Source organism: Nerophis ophidion, linkage group LG07 (genome assembly GCF_033978795.1).
Source record: "Nerophis ophidion isolate RoL-2023_Sa linkage group LG07, RoL_Noph_v1.0, whole genome shotgun sequence".
NCBI classification, from domain to species: Eukaryota; Metazoa; Chordata; class Actinopteri; order Syngnathiformes; family Syngnathidae; genus Nerophis; species Nerophis ophidion.
The window spans coordinates 33,746,266-33,773,875 of record NC_084617.1 but is presented as its reverse complement, the minus strand read 5'-3'; the positions used below and the strand labels follow the sequence as shown (position 1 = coordinate 33,773,875).

Here is a 27,610-nt window from a genome sequence, read left to right as displayed (position 1 = left end):
CGAGTCTGGAGGAAAGAAGTCTCACTCGCTACTCGCTCGTCAACCAGAGGGAGGCCACGCCCACAACGGCGCCGACGACGACAGCAGCGAGTCTGACGGAGAAGAAAGTCTTCTGGGTCAGGAACACAAAACTGCGCACGACTCTTCTGGTGTAGGAACCGTTCAGCCTGCCGGGGCCCTGCAGGCACACAAAGGTACTTTCAAAGTACTTTTTAATTACTGCGTACTACCCAAAGGTACTAGCTTTAAAGTACTTTTAACGACTGCTTACCACCTTTCTAAGTACTTTTAACTACTGCTTACCACATTTCAAAGTACTTTTAACTCCTGCTTACCACCTTTCAAAGTACTTTGAACTACGACGTACTACCCAAAGGTTCTAGCTTTAAAGTACTTTTAACTACGGCTTTCCACATTTCAAAGTACTTTTAACTGCTACGTACTACCCAAAGGTTCTAGCTTTAAAGTACTTTTAACTATTGCTTACCATTTTTCAAAGTACTTTTAACTACTGCGTACTACCCAAAGGTTCTAGCTTTAAAGTACTTTTAACTACTGCTTTCCACCTTTCAAAGTACTTTTTACTACTTCTCACTACCTTTAAAAAGTACTTTTCATTATTGGTTACAACTTTCAATAGTACTTTTAACTACTTCTTACTACCAGTACTTTTCTTACTACTTATTACCCAAAAGTACTACCTATTATTACTACAATGATTACAATACATAACATAGTATTACAGGAATGATTACAATACGTAACTTAGTACTACTACAATCACTATATAGTATAGTACTACTACAATGACCGCAGTATACAACATAGTCATATTTGTACAATGATTGCAATACACAACATAGTATTGTGACAACAGTAGTTAGGTACAATGTTACATATGAATGTTGTGTCCATGCTAGCAGTCGTTGGCTAGGTAGTCAGTTAGTTAGCGTGTCGCTACAAAGCACGTTTACGTTTCAGGAGCGCGAGCGGGAGCGTCCTGGTCGGTCGACAGCGGCTCAGACGATTCCCGCCGATGGTCAGACAGCCTCAGCATCGACGAGAAGGATGGCTTCGTCTTCGTCAACTATTCCGAAGGACAACACGGCAAAGGACTGCCACCGCACATCCACGCCGCCCATCACGGCCCCAACGCCGTCACTCAGCTCCTGCACCCCCCCGCTGTGGAGTCGCGCACGTACAACCAGCTGAGGGCGGGTACGTGTCCCACGCTTCTTAGCCAACCAACGTGTCATCGCTAACAAGTAGCGTCACTAACCGTTCGCATGTCCTCGCTAGGCGTCAGTGTGTCCATGCTTATCGTTAGCGTGTCCTGGTTAAACATTGCCGTGGCCTTGCCAATCCTTAGCGTGTCCTGGCTAACCGTTAGCGTGTCCTGGCTAACCATTGGCGTGGCCTTGCCAATCCTTAGCGTGTCCTGGCTAACCGTTAGCGTATCTTGGCTAATCATTGGCGTGTCCTTGCTAACCATTGGCATGTCCTCGCTAACCGTTGGCATGTCCTCGCTTAGCGTAAGCTTGTCCTGGCTAACTGTTAGTATGTCCTGGCTAACCTTTAGCTTGTTCTCGGTAACCGTTAGCGTGTCCTCGCCAAGTGTTAGTGTGTCCTGGCTAACTGTTAGCGTGTCCTCGCCGAGCGTTAGTGTGTCTTGGCTAACCATTGGCGTGTCTCCTCTCTAAGTGTTGGCGTGTTCTGGCTAACTGTTAGCGGGTCTTCATGAAGCGTTAGCGTGTCCTGACTAACTGTCAGCGTGTCTTTGTTAGCTGTTAGCGTGTCCTGGCTAACTGTTGACATGTCTTCACTAACCGTTGGCATGTCCTTGCTAAGCGTTAGCTTGTCCTGGCTAACTGGTAGCGTGTCCTGGCTAACTGTTCACGTGTCCTCTCTAACCGTTGGGGTGTCGTCGCGAAGCGTTAGCTTGTCCTGGCTAACTGTCAGCGTGTCCTGGCTAACCGTTGTTGTGTCCTCGCTAAGCGTTAGCTTGTCCTGGCTCACTCTTAGCGCGTCCTCGTTAAGCGTTGGCGTATCCTGGTTAACCGTTGACGTGTCCTCGCAGGCTACAGGTGGGAGCGCCAGCTAGTCTTCAGGAGCAAGCTGACCATGCACACGGCCTTCGATCGCAAGGACAACGCTCAGCCCGCCGAGGTCACGTCGCTCGCCATCTCCAAGTAAGAAAGGCAACCTTCTCGTCTCTCTTTCCTCTCGCACTCCTGTGAGTCATGGTCTTCTCGCAGGGACCACAGTAAGATCCTGGTGGGGGATGGACGCGGCCGAGTCTTCAGCTGGTCCGTCAGCGAGCAGCCGGGTCGCTCGGCCGCCGACCACTGGGTGAAGGACGAGGTGGTGGACGCCTGCTCGGCATGCGGCGTGCGATTCTCCCTCACCGAGAGACGCCATCACTGCAGGAACTGTGGACAGCTCTTTTGTAACAAGTAGGTCTTTGGTCTTGGTGCATTCACGACTTGGGGTACTTTGGTCTTTTCTACCATCTTTAGTCCACACGCATGTCCAGAAATTCAGAAGGGGAAGCAGTGCACTGTCAACACCGTGTATGGTGAAGATGGTGTTCTGCTGACCTCGACTTGGGATGTTGTGGATAGGTGGAGGAAATACTTCAAAGACCTCCTCAATCCCACCAACACGTCTTCTATGAAGAAGCAGTTCCTGGGGAATCTGTGGTGGGCTCTCCTATTTCTGGGGCTGAGCTTGCTGAGGTAGTTAAAAAGCTCCTCGGTGGCAAGGCCCCAGGGGTAAGGTCTATTCAGGTGAACTGGAGAGGAGTCTACGCCGGACAGTCCAACCTTTGATTCAGGAGGAACAGTGTGGTTTTCGTCCTGGCCGTGGAACTGTGGACCAGCTCTATACTCTCGGCAGGGTCCTTTAGGGTACATGGGAGTTTGCCCAACCAGTCTACATGTACTTTGTGGACTTGGAGAAGGCATTCGACCGTGTCCCTCGGGAAGTCCTGTGGGAAGTGCTCAGAGTATGGGGTATTGGACTGTCTGATTGTGGCGGTCTGCTCCTTCTACAATCAGTGTCAGAGCTTGGTCTGCATGGCGGCAGTTAGTCGGACGCATTTCCAGTGAGGGTTGGACTTTGGGTTATACAGTTAAAGTTAAAGTTCCAATGATTGTCACACACACACTAGGTGTGGTGAAATGTGTCCTCTGCTTTTGACCCATCCCCTTGTTCACCCCCCGGGAGGTGAGGGGAGCAGTGAGCAGCAGCGATATCACACACATATAAACACTCTGCAGGACCGCTTGTATCGCACTTGAAATATCACACACACAATTAAACACTCTGCAGGACTGCTTATATCGCACATGATTTCACTCACATGTAAAGATGCTTCAGGACCGCTTATGGCACATGATATCACACACAAGTAAACTCTCTGCAGGACTGCTTGTATCGCACATGATAACACGCACAAGTAAACACTCTGCAGGACTGCTTGTATCGCACATAGAATAGTATACACTTTATTGATCCGTGGAGGAAATTCAACACCACAGTTCGCTCACAATAAACAATGATAATAATAAATAATATAATATATATAATATCATATATATATAAAATATATGAATAATATCAATATGTTCTACATTTAAGTGCAGTCAAGAAGGAACATATGCATTATACAGTCTGATGGCTGTCGGTATGATATTACACACAAGTAAACATGTTTCAGGAGCACTTGTATCGCACATGATATCACACACAAGTAAACACTCCGCAGGACCACTTGTATCGCACATGAAAATAACAGACAATTAAACACTCTGCAGGACTGCTTGGATCGCACATGATATCACACACAAGTAAACGCTCTGCAGGACAACTTATATCGCACATGATATCACACACAAGTAAACACTCTGCAGGACTGTTTGTATCGCACATGATATCACACACAAGTGAACACTCTGCTCGTATCGCACATGATATTTTTATTTTATTTTTTATTTTATGTTGATGTGTTTTATTTAAAAAGTAAGCAAAACATAAGAGCAATCTTGATCCAATACAGTGCTACAGCCTTAACAGCCATTATAACATAATGAAAACAATGGAGAATAAAAAAACGAAAAAATAGACAAAATGAGCAGTGGACTTTTTTTAAATTTATTTTTTTATTTTATATTTTATTTACATATTTGAAAAGGAGTGAGAAGAAGTTTACACTCATGTAATCCTACCCCTTTTCTTTAAATGATAAATTACTCTGAGCTAGAACTACCTGTTCACTCTATGTACAAACTTCATGAAACATACATATGCACACTACCTATAATGATAATTCCACATCACCACTGCCTCAATGGGGAGACCCACACTCTTCTGTGACACACTCCACCCCTCCTTCATCTCTCTACCTCTGGAATACTAAGTGCCTATACTTCTTTTTAAACTGCTTTCACTTCACATTCAAACCATTCCATAGTTTCACTCCACAAATTGAAATACAAAATGTTTTAATGGTCATTCTATAACTAAGCATTTAAATTGTAACCCCCCTCTTATGTGCTGAACTATTTTTGAATGCTTCCTAGGAGTTTATTGATTTTTGGCTTGATACATTATTTGTGAAGTTTGATACCAAACAATATCATTAAATGTCAATATTTTTGACTGTAAGAATAGTGAATGAGTATGGGTCCTGATATCCAACCTTATGGATGATGCAAACAGCTCTTTTCTGAGGTATACATATTGCGTTTAATCGGCTTTTGTAATTATTCCCCCAGACTTCCACACAGTAGGTTAAGTATGGTAAGACCAAAGAACAGTAGAGAATGTGGAGTGATTTGTGATCCAGAACCTGCTTTACTTTGTTTATTACTGATATGCTTCTTGACAGTTTAGTTTGTACATGTTTTATATGTGCTTTCCAGTTAATTTGATAGTCAATCGTAACTCCAAGGAATTTTATTTCAAAAACCCTTTCAATATCCACCCCATCTACTTGTATCTGCACCCGTGTTTCACTTGTCCTATTTCCCAACAGCATTAACTTAGTCTTAGTCAGGTTTAATGACAATGTATTATAGTCAAACCAAGTTTTTAGTTTACTCATTTCTTCCATAATTGACCTCCTGCAATTGATTTAAGTCAACACATATCAGTGTCATCACCAAATAACACAAATTTCAATAAGCTAGACACTTTACATATATCATTGATATACAGGAGGAACAATTTTGGCCCCAACACTGACCCCTGGGGGACACCACAAGCAATGTCCAAACATGATGAACAGCAATTCCCCAACTTCACAAACTGTTGTCTCTTATTTAAGTAACTTTTAAGCCAGTGTAGTACAACTCCCTGATTCCATACTTTTTCATTTTATTGATGAATATATCATGGTTAATTGTGTCAAATGTTTTTTTTAGATCAATAAATATTCCCATTGCATATTGTTTCTTGTCTATGGCATCTGTGATTTCCTCTATTGTTTCAATTATTGCCATTGATGTACTGTAGATCTGTTTGATCTAAACCCATATTGGCAGTCCGAGAGTATTTTATGCTTTTCTATGAACGCATCTAACCTGTTATCGAATAGTTTTTCTAATATTTTAGAGAATTGTGGAAGTAAAGAGAAGGGGTCTATAGTTTGTGAAGTGGTGTTTGCTCCCAGTTTTAACAGTGGATGGCGTGGCGAAGTTGGTAGAGTGTCTGTGCTAGTAATCTGAGGGTTACTGGTTCAATCCCCACCTTCTACCATCCTAGTCACGTCCGTTGTGTCCTTGGGCAAGACACTTCACCCTTACTCCTGATGGGTCCTGGTGAGCGCCTTGCATGGCAGCTCCCGCCGTCAGTGTGTGAATGAGCGAATGTAGAAATACTGTCAAAGCGCTTTGGGCTCCTTAAAAAGGGGTAGAAATGCGCTATACAAGTACAACCCATTTACCATTTAACTTTAGCTATATTCATTTCATTTGGAAATGCGCCGGTTTGAAATGACAAATTCCAGATATATGTTAATCGTCTATCTGTGTTGGCCCTGTGATGAGGTGGCGACTTGTCCAGGGTGTACCCTGCCTTCCGCCCGATTGTAGCTGAGATAGGCGCCAGCGCCCCCCGCGACCCCGAAAGGGAATAAGTGGTAGAAAATGGATGGATGGATGGATGTTTTGATATCCCTGTCATGACCTTGTTCACCAATGCCATACTAATGTCATTGGAGTCAGTGGACATTTTGCTCTGACATTTGTTTACAATATCCAACACTTCTTCTTCATCTACTGCATTTAAAAACATAGAATTGGTATTTCTCTCCAACTATCCCTCCATATTTTTACCAATTGTCTCTGGAACTGGAATTTTTTTCTGCCAGTTCGGGTTCAATACTTACAAAGAACTTATTGAAGGCCTTAGCTTTGAAAACCAGGTGATTAAACACGACGTCTATTCTGGTTCACAACATTTAATCAACTGCTGCACAGAGGAAAAAACGGAAACGCTTGTTCCTTCCCGCCCATCAACACTGCGCATGCGTTAACCCAGTATATGGACAAACATGTAAACATTAGCCACATCTTCAATATTATAATTTTCTTTATCATCATTCGTGTAATACTTTGGATAGTTATTTGAAGAGGTAATGTTTTTTACAATACTGTTTAATAAATTCCATATTCCTTTTATATTGTGTTTATTATCATCTCGTCATTTCTTGTAATAATCTCTCTTATTTGACCTTATGATATGAGTTAACTTGTTTTTATATTTATTTTTTGCTTCTTTTATTTTCAATCTTATAAATTCCGAGAGTGTTTTTCTTTTTGCAAGCATTTTCCAATCCCTTTGTGATCCAATTCAATAAGTATAGTTTCTTTCACTGGTGCACTCTTTTTTTTAATTTTTTTTTTTATTGGCTCCTCTCTGAGCTGCCACCTTATCGTGGTAGAGGAGTTTGCGTGTCCCAATGATCCTAGGAGCTATGTTGTCCGGGGGCATAAAGCCCCCTGGTAAGGTCTCCCAAGGCAAACAGGTTCTAGGTGAGGGATCAGACAAAGAGCAGCTCGAAGACCTTTATGAAGAAGAAAAAGCATGGACCCAGATTTCCCTCGCCCGGACGCGGGTCACCGGGTCCCCCCTCTGGAGCCAGGCCCGGAGGTAGGGCACGATGGCGAGCGCCTGATGGCCGGGCCTGTTCCCGTGGGGCCCGGCCGGGCACAGCCCGAAGAGGCAACGTGGGTCACCCCTCCAATGGGCTCACCACCCATAGCAGGGGCCGTAGAGGTCGGGTGCAATGTGAGCTGGGCGGCAGCCGAAGGCAGGGTACTTGGCGGTCCGATCCTCGGCTACAGAAGCTAGCTCTTGGGACGTGGAACGTCACCTCACTGGGGGGGAAAGAGCCTGAGCTAGTGCGCGAAGTAGAGAAGTTCCGGCTGGATATAGTCGGACTCACTTTGACGCACAGCAAGGGCTCTGGAACCACTTCTCTCGAGAGGGATTGGACCCTCTTCCACTCTGGCGTTGCCGGCAGTGAGAGGCGACGGGCTGGGGTGGCAATTCTTGTTTCTCTCCGGCTCAAAGCCTGCACGTTGGAGTTCAACCCGGTGGACGAAAGGGTAGCCTCCCTCCGCCTTCGGGTGAGGGGGACGGGTCCCGACTGTTGTTTGTGCTTACGCACCAAACAGCAGTTCAGAATACCCACTCGTTTTGGGAACACTCGAGGGAGTACTGGAAAGTGCTTCCTCGGGTGATTCCCTTGTCCTACTGGGAGACTTCAACGCTCACGTTGGCAACAACAGTGAAACCTGGAGAGGCGTGATTGGGAAGAATGGCCGCCCGGATCTGAACCCGAGTGGTGTTTTGTTATTGGACTTTTGTGCTCGTCACAGTTTGTCCATAACAAACACCATGTTCAAACATAAGGGTGTCCATATGTGCACTTGGCACCAGGACACCCTAGGCCGCAGTTCCATGATCGACTTTGTAGTTGTGTCATCTGATTTGCGGCCTTATGTTTTGGACACTCGGGTGAAGAGAGGGGCGGAGCTTTCTACCGATCACCACCTGGTGATGAGTTGGCTGCGATGGTGGGGGAGGATGCCGGACAGACCTGGGAGGCCCAAACGCATTGTGAGGGTCTGCTGGGAACGTCTGTCAGAGTCTCCTGTCAGACAAAGTTTCAATTCCCACCTCCGGAAGAACTTTGAACATGTCACGAGGGAGGTGCTGGACATTGAGTCCGAGTGGACCATGTTCCGTACCTCGAGGCGGCTGATCAGAGCTGTGGCCGCAAGGTAGTTGGTGCTTGTCGGGGCGGCAATCCTAAAACCCCTTGGTGGACACCAGCGGTGAGGGATGCCGTCAAGCTGAAGAAGGAGTCCTATCGGGTCCTTTTGGCTCATAGGACTCCGGAGGCAGTGGACAGGTACCGACAGGCCAAGCGGTGTGCAGCTTCAGCGATCGCGGAGGCAAAAATTCGGACATGGGAGGAGTTCGGGGAAGCCATGGAAAACGACTTCCGGACGGCTTCGAAGCGATTCTGGACCACCGTCCGCCGCCTCAGGAAGAGGAAGCAGTGCACTATCAACACCGTGTATGGTGCGGATGGTGTTCTGCTGACCTCAACTGCGGATGTTGTGGATAGGTGGAAGGAATACTTCGAAGACCTCCTCAATCCCACCAACACGTCTTCCTATGAGGAAGCAGTGCCTGGGGAATCTGTGGTGGACTCTCCTATTTCTGGGGCTGAGGTCGCTGAGGTAGTTAAAAAGCTCCTCGGTGGCAAGGCCCCAGGGGTGGATGTGGTCCGCCCGGAGTTCCTTAAGGCTCTGGATGCTGAGGGGCTGCATCGCTCTGATTAGTTCTCTTCCCAACTCCTCCCGCCTCTTCCAAACAAAATGAGTTCCGATTGGATCTCGTCTCTGGCAGACATTTTCGTCTCGTTTTTATTCGTTGACGAATAAAAACGAATGGGAGGTGGTCAGTGATATCTTTAATCAATAGCCCACTTACGGTCTTATTGTCAGTATCATTAGTGAATATGTTGTGGATTAGAGTGGCAGAGTGGGATGTAATTCGACTGGGTCTGGTGATTTTGGGATATAGGCTCATACAGTACATTGTGTCAATGAAATGATCTAATCTTTATTTTTACTGGGATTTAAGAGGTCAATAATAAAGTCTCCACAAATGAAGACAGCTTTATTAATGTTACTCTTTTTTTTAAATCAGGCATTCCATCCAATCTGTAAAACGTTCAATGCTTGTACTTGGCCATCTGTATACACAACTAATAATGACATTTCCACTGTTAGACATTCAAGTAGTTTATCAACCACGATTGTCATACCATCCAGACGTTTGAAACTCAAGGTGATATCAACATAGATCGCCACCCCTCCACCCTCCTTGTTTTGTCTATTTACATTAATAAGTTCATAACCATCCAGTTCCAAATATGTCACTTTTTCACGGTTAATCCAGGTTACAGATACTGCAATTATGTTAAATGGTTGTGAAAAGCTGTGTAAATAGTCCTTGAAATTCCTGTTTAGGCTTCTACCTTTGAAATGGATAATTGATCATTTGCCCTTAGTAATAATGTTGTGGTTGTACTGGTCATTAGTATAGTAGCAGCAGTTCTCATTAATATTGAGGAGGAAATTATTGTCCGGGTCTGTATTATGGGCAGCACGGAGGAAGAGGGGTTAGTGCATCTGCCTCACAATACGAAGGTCCTGAGTAGTCCTGGGTTCAATCCCGGGCTCGGGATCTTTCTGTGTGGAGTTTGCATGTCCTCCCCGTGACTGCGTGGGTTCCCTCCGGGTACTCAGGCTTCCTCCCACCTCCAAAGACATGCACCTGGGGATAGGTTGATTGGAAACAGTAAATGGGCCAAAGTGTGTGAATGTGAGTGTGAATGTTGTCTGTCTATCTGTGTTGGCCCTGCGATGAGGTGGTGACTTGTCCAGGGTAAACCCCGTCTTCCGCCTGAATGCAGCTGAGATAGGCTCCAGCGACCCCCCGCAATCCTAAAAGGACAAACGGTAGAAAATGGATGGATGGATGGGTCTGTATCATGTTCCAAGTCTTGTAGGCGGTGCTCAGTGTATTGAGATGCTTTCAACTGTACATTGTCATACTCACTAATCAACTGAATTATGCGGCTAGTGTCATGAGTTGCATCTTGCGTATTATCAATGTGTGTCTTGATTGTGTTTGTGGCTTTTACCTCACAGTCCAGTTCAAACGTCATATTCGTTCAGATCTTCCATGTTTCTAATCACCAGCACTTTGGCGTTGAGTTTGATGAATACTTTACAGTTCGCAGTCCAAGTTTGTAGAATGTTCTTACCTGTCCTCATTTCGTGTGCTTTTTGGGCTATACCAGCATTTTGTTTGGTCAAATGGTCGATCATGTATACCTTTTAGCAACGCGATCTTGTGCGTTCTGTTTACAAATCTCAGGACTACGCTCGGCTTGTCGTTTGTTCCTCTCTTGGGCAAAATGTGACATGCCTGAGTGCTGTTACGGTCCCGTTGTATGTCCTTGGACTGCATGTCGCTCCATTGATATAACATACAACTCCGCCGGCTCCCCTCCATTCGCTGTGGTCCCAGCTGGTGCGTTTGATGCTGAGTCCGGTGATGATAACATCATTGATCTGTGTGTACTGCTCAATATCAGCAACTCTGTTCTCCAGAATTGTGGGTTTCTTATCTTTCTCCAGATTGTCAGCCCTCATGTGATCCTGCTGCCCAACAAGGGCCATTATAATTGATGGTAGCAACTTCCTTCATCAGAGTGTCCATTGACTTTTTAAGTTGGCTATAATCAGCCTTGGGCGCCATCTCGTCTTTCAAACTACACACCTGCTAGTTACTCCAGTCATGCGCTTAAATTAAATTAATTGCAAACTTCCTCCTTACATTATTAAACTTAAATGTTCGGAGTAAAATATGCAAGCGCCAGTTAAGCTGCAATAATATTCCTATATATTTACGCTTACCAAATCACACAGTAAGTAAACACTCTGCAGGACCGCCTGCATCGCACATGATATCACAAACAAGAAAACTGTCTGCAGGATTGTTTGTATCGCACATGATATCACACACAAGTAAACACCCCACAGGACTGCTTGTATCACACATGATATCACACACAAGTAAACTGCAGGATTGTTTGTATCGCACATGATATCACACACAAGTAAACACCCCACAGGACTGCTTGTATCACACATGATATCACACACAAGTAAACTCTCTTCAGGACTGCTTATATCGCACATGTTATCACACAAGTATTCACTCTGCAGGACTGCTTGTATCGCACATGATATCCCACACAAGTAAACTCTGCGGGATTGCTTGTATCTAACATGATATCACACACAAGTAAACACTGCAGGACTGCTTGTATCGCACGATATCACACACAAGTAAACACTGCAAAAGTGAGTATGAAAGTGTACGCAGATATAAATACAACATGAAGATGTTTTGTTGTGTTGTTTATTGTGTGTGTGTGTGTGCGTGCGTGTGTGTGTGTGTGTGTGTGTGCGTGCGTGCGTGCGTGTGTGTGTGTGTCAGGTGTAGTCGCTTCCAGTCAGAGATCAAGAGGCTGAAGATCTCGTCCCCTGTGAGAGTTTGTCAGAACTGTTACTACAACCTGCAACACGAGCGCAGCACCAACCATGACAACAACTGACCCCGCCTCCGTCACCGGGTCATGTGACCTCTCCTAGACACACTTCAACTAGCCCCGCCCCCATCACGGTCATGTGACCTCCCCGGACAAACTTCAACTGGCCCCGGCGCATCACGGTCATGTGACCCCCCAGACAAACTTCAACTGGCCCCGCCCCCATCACGGTCATGTGACATCCCCAGACAAACTTCATCTGGCCCCGCCCCCATCACGGTCATGTGACCTCCCAGACAAACTTGTCCATATGTACAAATCCCAGCAAGACTTTTTCAGCGTGGGAAAAGAAGTACTCGCCATCACCACCAGAGGGCGTCACTCTGCACATATTCAAGGACTTGATGCAACTTGTGCTTCTTTTTCTTTCCTTTTGCCAAGTTAGCAAAATGATTGAGTTCTTAAAGACTTGAGTTGCTGCTTTTATAGAAACCACAAAAGTCATATCTTCCTGTTTAACACATTTACTGTACAGACTTTTATCTTTTATTTTCTTTCCCTTCAACACAAAGATGAAAATGTTTCCCAACACGTCAAAAACACTCCTTTGTCTCTCTCGTTGTTCACACAACTCAATCACAACAACACTTGTTGCAACGCTTTGTGCCAAAAATGAAACTAAAAGCTAAAACACAACAAGGCTTCATTGACGTTCAAAGAGGAAGAGAAGCGTCATTTAGTGACGTCACCACTAGAGGGAGACAAATCTCTTGTTGAGCCCAGCAGCAAAACAACATGGTTGTCATCTTCTATACAACATGGTTGTCATCTTCTCTTCTACTCAGTTTGATAAACTTTATGTGCTGAAACGTGACAAACAATATCACTTTGTTGTTGTTGTTTTAGCTCAAGTCCCCTGGAGAAGGTCGCCATGTTGTTGCTAAACATTCTCACAGCTTGTTGACAAACAAACCGTTACTAACATCTTGTTTGCAAACATACTAAATTGTTTATAAACAACACTCAGGTCGTTTACAAACATACTAAGAAGTTGTGTACAAACAACATACTAAGATTGTTAACAAACTAATAGGTTGTTTACAAACATTCTAAGAGATTGTTTACAAACAACTTAAAGGTTGTTTTCATACAAAAAAACTAAGCTGTTGTTTACAAACAACAAACTAAGTGGTTGTCTACAAACAACAAACTTTAAAGTGGTTTACAAACAATAAACTACAAGGTATTTTACAAACTAAGAGGTTTTTTACAAACAACAAACTAAGTGGTTGTCTACAAACAACAAACCAAGAGGTTGTTTACAAACAACCAACTAAGATGTTTACATCAACAAAGTAAAATATTGTTTACAAACAACAAAAAGGTTGTTTACAAACTAAGAGATTGTTTATAAACAACAAAATAAAAGGTTGTTAACAATCTAGAAGGTTGTTCACAAACAATAAACTAAGAGGTTGTTTACAATCAACAAACTAAGAGGTTGTTTACAATCAATAAACTAAGAGGTTGTGTGCAATAAACAAACTAAGAGGTTGTTTACAAACCAACTAAGAGATTGTTTACAAACCAACTAGGAGTTTTTTTTTACAAACCAACGAAGTTGTTTACAAACCAACTTTGATATTGTTTACAAACAAACTAAAATGTTGACAACCAACCAACTTAATGGTTGTTTATAAACAACAAACTAAAAGGTAATTGTCAAACTTAAAAGGTTGTTTATAAACAAAAAACTAAAAGGTTGTTTACAATCAACAAACAAAAGGGTTGTTTACAAACAACAAACTAAAATGTTGTTTGAAAACAACAATCTAACCGGTTGTTTACAATCAACAAACTAAGTAGTTGTTAACAAACAAACAAAGAGGATGTTTACAAACAAACTTAGATGTTGTTTACAAACAAACTAAAATGTTGACAAACAAACAACTTAAAGGTTGTTTACAAACTAAAAGGTCATTGTCAAACTAAGAGGTTGTTTATGAACAAAAAACTACAAGGTTTTTTTCAATCAACAAACAAAGAGGTTGTTTACAAACAACAAACTAAAAGGTTTATTACCAACAACATACTAAGAGGTTATTCACAAAAAACAAACTAAGAGGTTGTTTACAAACATGTGTTTAGTGTCACGAGACAATGTTTGGGGGAGAGATGTCTTGAGTCACACCTGCATAAACACTTGGAGTGGAAACAAGCATCATAGCTACACACAGTTTGGAAACTGTGATGTTTCTTCATTTGAATATGCTAATGAGCTGCTGGTTGTGTGTTTGGGGGGGCGGCCTCACAGGGACACGCCCACTCAGCACCTGGACTAAAAGGTGTTAAAAAACAATTGACCTTTGGCCCACTTGATGGCAGCAAATGATTTGAATCACAACTCAAACATTCTTCATTTCAACCTCCATGTTTTCTAAAGCCTCAGACGAGGCGGCCATCTTTCCTCTGACTGCCAGCCAGCGACCAATCAGGTGTTCCCGCCGCAGGAGGCGGAGTCGGCCTCTGTCAATCAAACGTCCCTCAAACTATTATGTTTATATTTAATGCAGACAGGAAATGTACAAAGTATTTATGTTGTTGTTGGATTCCCCCTGCATGTCGCTGACGTCCTGTCGCACAACTTTGTGTTCTTAGTGCAAAGAAGGCGGGGCGAGCAAGGAACAAACAAGCCAGAGAGAGAGACGAATGATAAAGTGTGGTGTTCAGTGTGTGACTGTGGAGTGTTTGTGTTGACATTCAAAGAAGATGTTCAACGATGCTAAACTACTTTCAATAAAATGTTGTCCACCGCCAATTGTCTCCTTTTTTATAGAGCATGCAGAGTCATTCATGTAAGAATAATGTAATAATTTCTAGGGGAAGTCATTCATGTAATAATTACCAAGGAAAGTAAATACAGTAATAATTACTGGGGAAATTAATGTAATAATAATTTAGCAATTACTAGAGAAAGTAATTAATGTTATAATAATGTAATAATTACTAGGGAAATGTATGTAATAATAATGTAACAATTATTAGATAAAGTAATTACTGTAATAATGATGTAATAATTACTAGGGAAAGTAATACATTGAATAATAATGTAATAATTGCAAGGGAGAGTAATTAATGTAATAATTACTAGGGAAGGTCATTCATAAAACAATTACTAGGGAAAGTCATTATTATAGTAATTAGTAGGGAAAGTAAATATAATAATTCCTATGGAAAATTATTACTGTAATAATAATATAACAATTACTAGGGAAAGTAATCAATGTAATAATGGAATAATTACTAGGGAAACTAACTATAGTAATAATAATAATGTATTAATTAGTAGGGAATGTAAGTAATGTAAAAATAATGTAATAATTACTGGTGGATGTAATTAATGGAAACATTTTTTAATAATTACTATGCAAAGTAATACATTTATTAATAATGTAATAATTGCTAAGGAAAGTAATTAATGTAATAATAATGTAATAATTACTAGGGAACTATTAATTACTATTAATATAATATTGCCAACTCACTTGGGCAGTTGCCGATCACTCCAGCAGCACTGAGAGCAAACTCGGCCCAATGACCTCCAGGTAATGTTTACATTTTACATGCCAACACAGAAATGTACTCAAGACACTCCCAACGTAAGTAAAGTAAGGCTACAAAAATGTGCTAGCTTGATGCTAATATGCAGTAGCCTTGCTATTCACATGCTACTGACTAGCATTAGGGATTTTAACTTTTTTCATTTCCACACCTCCAACTGTGTTAATGAAAACGACACCTAAGACGCATGCAAACAGCTGCCGTGTGACAAGCAGAGGTGGGACCAAGTCATTGTTTTGCAAGTCACAAGTAAGTCTCAAGTCTTTGCCCTCAAGTCTCGAGTCAAGTCCAAAGTCAAAACTGATAAGTCTCAAGTCAAGTCCCAAGTCCTGCATTTTGAGTTTCAAGTCATTTCAAGTTCTTTTAACCACAGACTAATATATTTACACAGATTGTGTATGCTTTTAAAACGCTGTATGTATTTATTATTCAAACAAATAGTGCTGACATTGCACTTCATAATAGCACTATTAACCAGTCATTTTAAACATGGAACTCATTCCTTTACAGAATAAACACATTTGAAAAAACAAGTGCAACTGTGCTTATTTGCACAAAAGTGTTTTCATTGTATTTCCATGGCATATTGCATTGGAATGCCTTCTGCCTATTGTAGCTGAGATAGGCACCAGCTCCCCCCGTGACCCCAAAGGGAATAAGCGGTACAAAATGGATGGATGGATGAATGGATGGATGGATGGATGGATAGTTTCACAGCAGTTTCCATCCTGTTCTTACCTTATCTCATTGAGCTCATCTCATACTGTATGTGTTTATGTGTACGTACACATAAACACATAAATACATGAACATAACAATAAACAGAGTTGTACTTTTTAGATATCAGGGCCCTATGGAATTTGCACACATTTTTAATATGGTATACATTTTAACTGACCTTTATTTGACTATATTTGTCTCTTTGAAGGTGGCTAAAATACGCGGTGCTGCTGACTGCCGTCTAACGTTCCGTTTCTGTGTGTGACACCTTCACTACCGTAACGTTATGTGTAGGTACCTCATGCAACCCTGCTTTAAAAAAATCACTTGACAAAAAGGTAGCGAACTGCAGTGGACGCAACAGATTGTAGTGTTTGCAATGATGTTATAACCATAGACATCTTATAAGTAGACCCAGCATTGGCTGCTGTGACGCGAGCAATTTGTCCGCCATCTTGGAGTGGTGATGAGGAGCTGGCTAGCAGCCTAAACTGACAGTTGACAGGTAGAAAGCAAAGATGCTAAACTGACTGTTGACAGGTAGAAAACAAAGATGCTGGTGTTAAGCGTTTTCCTGCTCAAATAAGCGTACTGTTGAAAGTAGGAATCGGGGGATTATTTTTCACAAGTAAGATTTAACATTAACATACTATTGGTAGTATTTTGTGAAAAGAATATTACCACAGTGTTGAGAAGGAGCAAATATCTTCAATAATTGTTTGTGAAAATCACAAAGAAATCTTCTGGGGGAGGATAATGCCCCTACATGTATTTGGTTTACAAACTTTCAGCCCCACCTAAAACAAAATTCACCAGCCACCACTGATTATGATGCATTCTCATTTTAGTCAAAATATAAGACAATACTCTCTAAACAGTATAACTGTAAGCAGGAATAAGTCTTCAAGTAACAATATTCAAATACTAACTTTGTTGGGTAAGACAGACTTTGGTTTTTATTCTGAATCCAGTGAAACAGATTGGTGGTTTTAGCTGATATAAAGACTTTCAGCTGTTTATATATGTTTAAGTATTTGGCAGACACTTTTATCCAAAGCAACATACATGAAAAATACATATAAAACAATCACTGTAAATGTGATCGTTTATTGGAAGAATGTAATAGAAAATATCAATACAAAGTGTCAAGACAGAATAAACTCTCTGCTGTTGCAGCAACAGAGATACAGTCTATAATATATTTAGATATCTAATATATTCATACATTGTTTACGTAGGATATACACATGTATATATAACCTAATCATATTGTTTCTTCAACTTAAAAATAGCTGACCGTTTTTTTCCCCCTTCTCTGGAATCATTATTACCATTTTTGATCTTGGACGTCTGGTCACTTATTGCATATAAGAATATTCTATTACTGTTAAGCAGACTATGAACACACCAAAACATGTGTCCTTTATCATAGCTACATGTATGACAAAAAAGCGTGTGAAAATGAGTGGTATTCAGTGAGATAAAATGCGCTGACAGTTCATTGCTCCTGCCAAAAGAATTGCACTGAGTGGAGTAGATCACCACTCCAAGATGGCGGCCGCGCGTCTCGTCTCGTCAGCGCCAGTAGGCAGTAGCGCTCTGTGCTGCGTCTACTTATAAGATGTCTATGGTTCTAATGTTAGCAGTGAATTTACAGCCTCACTGATTTAACTACACAGCAAATAAGTTACGTTACTCACCCAATAAACGTTAGCTTACATTCAAAACTTACGGTTTGTGCAACTTCAAATGTCGAACAAAGTTGGAAGTTGTTGTGTCTCTGTCTGTAATCTTCGAACCGCATGTTTTGTATACGGCAATTAGTTTTTGTTGAGCAAGTCATAGTTTTAAAACCCGAACGAAACTATTTTTAGCATAATTTTTCCTCACTGGTGTGTTGTTTGAGAGCTCTTCTTTGTTGGTTGTCCTTCAATTTGATTGGCTGAATGCTGTGTGACGAAATTAACGTAGATGTAATTTGATTGGCTGTTGTTCTGACAGGTAGCGCACACTGTCATCGCACACACGCTGACACACACATGCATACACAATGGAAGATACGGAGCGCTCCTGTATAACTTTTTAATCGTTGGGTTTTGGGGAAAGTTGCAAGTCATGTCAAGTTAAAAGGCTCAAGTCCAAGTCAAGTCACAAGTCATGGATGTTAAAGTCTAAGTCGAGTTACAAGTCTTTTTACATGTTGTCAAGTCGAGTCTAAAGTCATCAAATTCATGACCCGAGTCTGACTCGAGTCCAAGTCATGTGACTCGAGTCCACACCTCTGGTGACAAGTACAGTACTTACAGTATTAACACGTTGTAGGGCACAACAGAAGACTGATCACGTATGCACTAGTGCCATGTAACGTCTTAGTTGTCATAAAAGATAAAAACTATGCATATTTCAGGGTTTCCAGCAGCGCTTTGTTGTTAAGGCGGCCGTCATCATACACATCATCATACCGCGACGTTTTCAACAGGATACTTTGCGCAAAATTTAAAATTGCAATTTAGTAAACTAAAATGGTGGTATTGGCATGTGTTGCAATGTTAATATTTCATCATTGATATATAAACTATCAGACTGCGTGGTCGGTAGTAGTGGGTTTCAGTAGGACTTTAATATCCATATGAATACGATAGATCTAGTGCTTGTCAGGGGCGTCACCACCTCCAAAGGTATGGTACTCCCGTACACTAAAGTAATGTCTGATCATTACCTTATATAAAGTTGTGACTCATTGTCAACAAGCTAATAATAATCACTGCTTTAGCAGCCGCAACATTAATTCTGTCACAACTACTGTCAGAATAATTGTAAAGAAGTTATCACACAACTTGTTTTCCCATTAGTTCAGGCTGCCCCGCGAGAAGACAAAAGCTGTCTTTGTCCTAATCAAGCAAAAGGCCTGCTGCTTGTAAACCTCCACTGTGTGAGATGGGATGCGACGTGGAGGTGTCGGTCTCCCTGATCTATTGGACAGCCACAGGAAGACCTTGTCACGACCCAAGATCTACAGAGCAGAGAGGGAGCAGACCTGACCTCGCTTGAGGCATCTTTTCTTTGAACTGTTTATGACCGAGTGCAAAAGCTGTTTATGACGACCTCTTTTGGGAGCAGCTGCGTAATATGATGTAATGAAATCAGTAAATGACCAAATAAAAGTGGAGGCGTGGAACTCCCTCGTCAGAGCGTGGGACAACACTGTACAAGGGTACAGGTCTACGCGCATTCCTCATGAGCTGAATTGAATCCTGTCTCTGTTTGATTTCTTTGCTTCTTGTCTTGTCTAACAGATGTCATTGGTGTTTGAACCTGACAACTATGACTCGTGCTGGCCTACTGCCTTCGGTAATGGCGCCATTCCCAAATGATGTGGGGTATAAAGTCTTTTACTTCAAATTGCTGGCCATTTGTATGTCTTCTTTTCGTGATCTATCACCACTAGAGTCTCCTGGAAGCTTCAAATATGAAGATGAACATCATCAGAGCTTCTTATTGCGGTTGTGTGCCAAGTTCTTATTATCACTTTCAACTCTTCGCTTTCATTATAAAGGATTGTAACGAGCGTCGAGCATGTTTGTGCTCGACTTTCACCCTCCCAAAAGTTCATTCTCTCACAATTCATAAGAGCACTTCTCTTTCAGTATGACAGGAATGTTATGTTTCCAGTGAAAACATAACTTACTTATCTCTTATATATCTTATATATATATTATATATCATACGACAATCATTTGATTCTTCACCAACACAGTGATGTTCCTATTCCAGGTGTTTGCATCTTCTACTCTCACTGTGTCATTAGATCTTTTGTACTTTTATCATAATTAGATGTTTGCCTTCTTTGGAGATTTGTCCATTTCTGACTCAACTCCTTGTTTTTATTTAATTTTGCAGTGCAAGGTAAAGTGGTGCGCAGTGGACATCCCATCAGGTGATGTTCTAGTGGAACGTAGCGATGGCTGCCTTCCCATTGGATTGCACAAACAAAGGGCTTGGACTTAGACTTAAAATTCATTTTATTGTCATTCAAATGTGAACTTTACAGTACAAATAAGAAAAACATTTTGTTGCATTAGCTGGTTGTAGTGCAGGATGAAAGAGCAATTAGGTGCATATTAAATAAATAGACACTGTACAGATAAATATATTGCACTTTTGTATATGCATTATTGTGTTCTGATCCAGTCTTCTGCCGGTCACCCCCCAGATTCGTTGGATGACACATAATCTGGTTATAAATGAATCCCAGGCAGAGTAGCTTATTTTGATATTTTATTACCAAAGCTTTGGGAGACCAAATCTATGCACGACACATTCAAATCGCAACGCCCTAGTTGATCCGACCATACTACGGAGGTTTTGTCTCTTACCCCCTCTCACTCGCCCCCCTTCTTCTCCTCTCCCCCTCCTCCTAAGCCTGGGACATTTGAGATAAGAAGAGTGTTATGACTTCTTGCTACATTCCAACCTTCAAGGCCTACGCATGGCCAATACTTGGCTGTTTTAAAATATGACTAGGATTTAAAAATATATCCATCTCCATCATCATCCACATGTATGGATGTATGTTATATTGTCTTTATATTCCAGCCACTTAATCCATTTTGGGGGGAATTGAGGGGATTATTATAATGTGTTCAAGAGTCTTATGGCCTGAGGGAAGAAGCTGTTAGAGAACCTGGAGGTTCTGCTTCGGAGGCTGCGGAACCTCTTTCTAGAGTCCAGCAGGGAAAACAGTCCTTGGTGGGGGTGGAAGGAGTCTGTGCAGGTATTCTGAGCCCTGGTCCGGCAGCAGCTTTTTGCGATCTTCTGGATAGGAGGAAGAGGAGTTGTGATGATCTTTTCCGCCGTTCTCACCACTCTCTGCAGAGACTTCCAGTCTGAAGTACTGCAGGCTCCAGTCCAGACAGAGATGCAGTTGGTCTCCATAGTGCCTCTGTAGAACGTGGTGAGAATGGGGGGAGGGAGCTGTGCTCTTTTCATCCGACGCAAAAAGTGCTGCTGAGCTCTTTTTGCAAGGGCTCCGGTGTGTAGGGACCAGGTCATATTGTCAGTTATCTCCACCCCCAGGAACTTGGCTGCTGCATGAGAGCTCCTTACAGTTGTAACAGGGTCCATGATCGCTATATACAACCTGTGGGATCCCATGTCGAGCAAATATTGACTTCATGTGTCCTATAACGCAGGTTGCTGACATGCTTGGAGGTAGCACCATTTTGGGATAATGTGAGAGGTAATCAATCCCCATCAAGTCATTCTTTCCATCCAAATAGAACACATCCGTCCCAACTTTTTGCCAAGGCTCCTCTGGTAAGTCATAATGGTCATTGATTCTTTTGCTTGGTGCTCGTCTCTTACACTTTTTATGCCAATGTGCCATCATGAAATCATTTAAGCATTTCTAACAAAAACTTGATTTCTGCGGAGCAAGAGTCCATTGAGCACACTCAGCTCGGTTAGGATGTTGCAGAATTGCTGCCAATAACCCTTTGGCCATCCTTCTTTCATATTCCTGAGCATAGGCCCCAATCTACATTTCTGCCAGAAGGTGCTTGGACAGGCAGTTAATCTGACGCTATGTCTATATTAAGCCAGATAATGTTAGGAACTCGCGTGGCTGCCATTTTTGTGACCCCAAGATGCAGGAACTTGGAGAGCGAAGAGGAGGTAAGAGGAGTTTTAATCTCATATAACAGAAAATGAAGCAGTCTTGCTTACAAAAGTTCAAAACATAAAGCGATCTTCGAGCACTGAGGAGTGTTCGAGACAAACCATAAATAGGATACACGTTGATTGGCCGCAGGTGTGGACCAGCTGCCAGTCAACAGCAGGTGTGTGAACATACAGTGCTCAGCGGAACAAGCAGGAAGTGGATACCAAAATAAGAGCACGGATCGGAAGTAAATACAAAAACAAGGAAAACAAACAGAAAGTAAAGCTGCAAGCAGCGATGGACGGGACCGCTTTGGCTACTGCCCCCGCGACCCAAGCCCGGTTAAGGGTTAGAAGATGGATGGATGGATTATTACACAGAGAAAAAGTTGTATACACATGTATTTTACGTCAGACTTGTAGGTACCATATGTAAGTACCCAAAATAAAGACTCGACATAAAAATAAATTCAATCAGAGCAGAAAAAAAGGAGGAAACGGGATTAAAACCCGATGCTAACCGCCCATTGAAAATACATGGGTACGGCTAGTAGCTACTATTAGCAAACAGATAGACTTACCAACTCGGCGTAATATCTTAACATGGACACACTCTCTCGTCGCAACTCGGCCCTGATGGTTGGCACCTATAAGTTTACAATTAGTTGTAAAATGTTGGACAGTTGTTTTTACGATATGAAGGCAAATGACAACTTTAAAACATACCGGCTTAGCTACAGCACCTGGCAGCCATCTTGGTATAGACGATCACAGCCCCTCCCTCATGAATGTTGGTACGTGCGCACCAGCAGCAGACGGTACGGGAAAAAAAGGGAAAAAAAACGTCTCCCTCACTGTGTCTGCGCATGGCGGCCATCTTTGAAATGGTTTTCAGTGCAGCGGTTCTTTGAAGGCTGATAAAATCAAAACCGCAGCAGTAATTAAAACTCTTTCATCAACTTTTAATCAGAAGGGTTCAATCCCTCTCCTGTGGTAGTTTGAAGCCGACACGCCAAATGCGCTCAGAGGAGATAATATTTGAAAAAAGGTGACCGGTTTTTACAAAACTTTTGTTTTGGAGGGGGATTTCAAACTTCTTGTTGATTTTTGCTGGGGTTTGTCAATATATGTAATGTAGGTCTAAATGAGACCTACATAGAGGTTTTTGTTTCATGTCTCTACAAAATTCCTACTGGAAGTTAAAAGCAGTTTTGTTTGTGTTTTTTTCCTAGGAGCAGTTTTGTCTTTGTTTTATTCCTAGGAGGCGCTGGAGCGCAATTTTTAGTTTTAAATGGCAAAGTTTGCCAGTCCGTATGTGTGTGTCAAATTTGGTGAGTTTTGAAACATGTTGAGGGGGTCAAATTACAGCTCAAAGCTGCGGAATAATAATAAAGAAAGAATAAAACGCTAGAAATTCAATAGGGTCCTCTGTCCCAAAGGTGCATTCGGTCCCTAAAGAAGTGACAGATCGTCACTAGTGCCCCCCCGGCCCCCGCCCCACAAAAGAACAGATTCCAGATGTTCCCTGGAAACAAGAGCGGAAAAAAGTCCAAAAGTTAAGGGCGGGTGGAGGGAGAACTTGGCGGAGGGTCGCCAGGCAAAGTGTCCCAGCTGCCAGCGAGGGAGAGTCAGGTGGCGGCAGCGGCAGCACGTTGAACGCTGCTGCAACTGCAAGTGCGCCATGGATTTCTTGAATCTCCAGCACTTAGTTTTGTATGGACTTATTGATCGTTTACAAACTGAGTTTGGAGAGGAGGTGACGCCAGAAAGACTGTGCCCCACACAGGAAGTGACGCCAGAAAGACCGCGGCCCACACAGGAAGTGACCTCAGAAAGAACGCGCCACAGCCAGCTTCATAATAAAGCAGGTTCGTAACTCGGAGCTAACCACTGGAAATATGGTCATCCAGACATGCCGTGTTTCTCCTTCTTCTACATGTACAGACACTTGTGGAAATCACACATGAATACCTTAAGAGAAAGCCATTGCAGCTATTTGGGATACAACACTTCTCAGACGGCAAGAGAACTTTCCAATGTCCAGGTCAGCTGTGGTTCTACTTACCGAAAAACTTTGTCCATTTGTCGAAGGAGAGTCAACCTGGCCGTCGAGGGAAGACTAAATACGGAAAACGGCGAATGCTTTGGGACTGGCAAAACAGACTGTATCAGTTGTCGTCCGCCATGTATGTCGCGGACTCAACGTCTAGGTCCAGAGTATATAAAGTCACCATAAAGGAATGGACAATGAAGGTGAAGACAAACGAGTGAGGAGTGCCTGACCAGATATCTACATCCCTAGATTGGTTGTTGTAAAATGGCATTCATCACATTGTGTGATTTTACATGTCGAATAAAGATGTGATTCATGTATGATGTCTCAGGTGTGCTTCACTACAATAGTATGATGTCTCAGGTGTGCTTCACTACAATAGTCACACTGGATTCCAGTTCATTGAAATACCACAACACTGGATATTGTTCAGATAAGTTACATTTAAGAGGTTGCACACAAAGCTACACTGGAGGTGACTATAACGTGTGCATTTTCCACGCATGCGTACTAGGTCGTGTTATGCCGGCAGACGGATGGGTGGAAGGGGCCTTAAACGACTATTGTGTGTGTGTGGACAAGGATATGGTTAATGGGTTATACAAACCAGGTTTCCATATGAGTTCGGAAATTGTGTTAGATGTAAATAAAAACAGAATACAATGATTTGCAAATCCTTTTCAACCCATATTCAATTGAATGCACTACAAAGACAACATATTTGATGTTCAAACTCATAAACTTTATTTTTTTTTGTTGCAAATAATAATTAACTTAGAATTGAATGGCTGCAACATGTGCCAAAGTAGTTGGGAAAGGGCATGTTCACCACTGTGATACGTCACTTTTTCTTTTACAAACACTCAATAAACGTTTGGGAACTGAGGAAACTAATTCTTGAAGATTTGAAATCCTGCCTGTCTGGTCCCACTGCATCCTGCGGTGACATCTCCGCGCGTCACAATGCGTTTTGAACTTGACACATATGGACACTCCGCTGCTGTCATTGTTCTTGATGTATCCATTGTTCTTGATGCACACGTGACTGGTTGCCAATCTTCACCTTCTGACTGCAACAAAACTGCTCCAATTCCATCCTTTGAGGAGTCTGTAGATATTTTCGTCTTTTTTGATGGATCAAAGTATTTACGCACTGGCTCTGTTGTTAATGCTGTTTTTAGCTGAGTCCATTCCTTTTCATGATGTTCTGTCCACTTGAAATCACATCTGTCCAACAATAGTTGTCTCAGGTACATAGTTTTTAAAGAAAGATTTGGAATGAATTTCCCAATGAAGTTCATCATTCAAAACCCTCAAGACTCCTTTTTTATGTTCTGGTCTGGGCATTTCTAGTATTGCTCGTGTGATTCCTTGTCTGCTTCCACTCCAGCAGCTGTGAGCTCGTCTCCAAGCAACGTGACACCAAACGGACACTTTGCTTTATTGAGTTTATTTCAAATGCATGTATGCTTTGCAATACTTTGAACAGTCTTTCATTCAGTTAATGAAGTGTAGAGCCCCAGACCACAATGTCATCCACAGAAACTCGGACGCCTTGGATTCCCGCTACGGTATGCTTGAGGAAAGACCTCTGGTGCAGAGCAGATTCCAAAAGTAATACTCAAAAAGCAATAACGCCCAAATGGTGTATTAAATGTGCAGTGTTTTGTACTTTCTTCATGTACTTTACTTTGCCAAAATCCTTGAGATGCGTCCAGTTTACTGAAGAATCTGCACCTGCCATCTCACTTATCATTTCCTCTCTAGTAGGAATCTGATAATGTTCTCTTAATGTTAGCATTGAATTATTTAGGATCCATGCACACACCAAGATCACCACTGAGCTTTTTGACCATCACCATGGAGTTTACCCATTCTGTGGGTTCTTCTTTTGGTTTTGTAACTCCTAATGATGTCATTCAATCTAGTTCCTGTTTCAGCTTTTCTCTTAACGGTATTGGAATTTGTAGTGGCGCATGAATAACAGGTTGTGCTTTCTCTTTTAGCTGAAACTTATAAGTGAACGGAATCAGAATCACTTTAATAATCCCCCAGGGGAAATTGAGATTTTCAGCACAATTCATTCCAAGATCAGACAAACATTACAGGGAGACAGAACAGGATCGCTGACGGGTCAGTCAATTTCCAGCGCCCCTAACAAAAAAAGGTGAGAAATAGGTAAACGCTGGGGATACATATTCAGTCCAAGCCCGAGCCCTTGGAGAGGGGGTCCAGACTGAGGCCAAGGGGGGGAAAAAATCATAGCCATAGCACACATAAACATGTGTGTGAGAGGGAAACAACAAAGGACACAAAGGAAATTAAAGACATTAAAATAGCACAGCTGATGTAACCAGCCACTTTTACAGCCACAAAAGTAAAACAAGAACAAAAAAAAACAAAAAAACGTATACAATGTGGTGCCCTCCGCGGTGTTTCACGCCATCGTCTGCTGGGGTGGGTGGAGCATGGCCAGAGACAGGAACAGACCCAACAAAGCAACCAAGAGAGCCGACTCCACCCTCGGCTACCCACCAACTCTCGGCAAGTGTCCAGTCTGCGTCCATGGAGATCGAGGTGTCCGATACTTGCTCATTCAGCAAAGACACTCCGCTCAGCGGCAGCTCCGCAGCCCTGTCTCTTCATCCACATCTCCTGCAGTCTCTCCAAACAGACTCTGGTGTGGCAGAGACCCAGTAGCTGGTCTCCATGGCCAAAAGGCTCCTGGGAGGCAGATCCAGAAGTTCACAAACAAGCAGCGCAGAAATCACGAAAGTGCCACCCCATGTCACAGTCCCAAAGGGTTCCAAACGGTATTACACCGAACCCTTTAAATATGCCAGAGTACTGGATCACAATCGCTTTTAAAGGGGAACATTATCACCATTTCTGAATGGTTAAAACCAATAAAAATCAGTTCCCAGTGGCTTATTTTATTTTTCGAAGTTTTTCTCAAAATTTTACCCATCATGCAATATCCCGAAAAACGGCTTCAAAGTGCTTGATTTACACCATCGCTATATCCACCCGTCTATTGTCCTGTGACGTCACTGCGTGAAACCACCAAAAACAAAAATGGCAAATAGCACAGAAAGGTATAGCATAGTAGCTCGGATTCAGACTCGGATTTCAGCGCCGTAAGCGATTCAGCAGATTACGAATATATTGAAACGGATGGTTGGAGTGTGGAGGCAGGTACCGAAAACTAAATTAAAGAAGAAACAGAAGCTTTTGAGCCATATCACGGCAGACAGCGGCACGGGAGGAAGCGCGGACGAATTCGGCGATCGCCTTCTAACCAACAATTGGTATGTGTTTGTTTGGCATTAAATGTGTGTGGAGAGAAAGGCTGGATGCAAATATAGCTACAAATGAGGCATAATGATGCAATATTTACATACAGCTAGCCTAAATAGCATGTTAGCATCGATTAGCTTGCAGTCATGCCGTGACCAAATATGTCTGATTAGCACATAAGTCAATAACATCAACAAAACTCACCTTTGTGATTTCGTTGACTTTATCGTTGGAAATGCATCTGCTTTGAGTGTCGCAGGATATCCACACTTTTTTGCCATCTCTGTCGTAGCATAGCTGTCGTCGGTACAGTGTGCGGAACAAATGAGGGACTTTCTTATCTTTTGGCCACTGGTGCAACTTGAATCCGTCCCTGATCGTGTTGTTACACCCTCCGACAACACACAGACGAGGTATGATGTCTCCAAGGTACCGGAAAACAGTTGAAAAAACAGAAAACAACAGAGCTGATTTGACTTGGTGTGTGTAATGTGTTTGAGAAAATGGTGGGTCGTCACGATGTGACGTCACGGGTGAAAGGTCATTGCTCCGACAGGCGAACAATTGAAAGGTTTTTAAATCGCCAAATTCACCCTTTTAGGGTTCGGAAATCGGTTAAA

At 42.4% G+C, this 27,610-nt stretch overlaps 1 protein-coding gene across 4 annotated transcripts in view; it reads left to right on the top strand.

Annotated features, from left to right (window-relative positions):
- wdfy3 (WD repeat and FYVE domain containing 3) overlaps positions 1–12,243 on the top strand; it is a 156,954-nt gene extending 144,711 nt beyond the window's left edge. For all 4 annotated transcript variants that reach the window (XM_061906059.1, XM_061906061.1, XM_061906060.1 and 1 more), the window contains 5 exons: positions 48–194; positions 982–1,218; positions 2,078–2,189; positions 2,256–2,453; positions 11,590–12,243. In XM_061906059.1, the coding sequence (XP_061762043.1) occupies positions 48–194; positions 982–1,218; positions 2,078–2,189; positions 2,256–2,453; positions 11,590–11,707 (812 nt within the window). In that variant the 3' untranslated portion in view covers positions 11,708–12,243. The remainder of the gene's footprint in view (positions 1–47; positions 195–981; positions 1,219–2,077; positions 2,190–2,255; positions 2,454–11,589) is intronic.
- Positions 12,244–27,610: the final 15,367 nt, after the last annotated feature.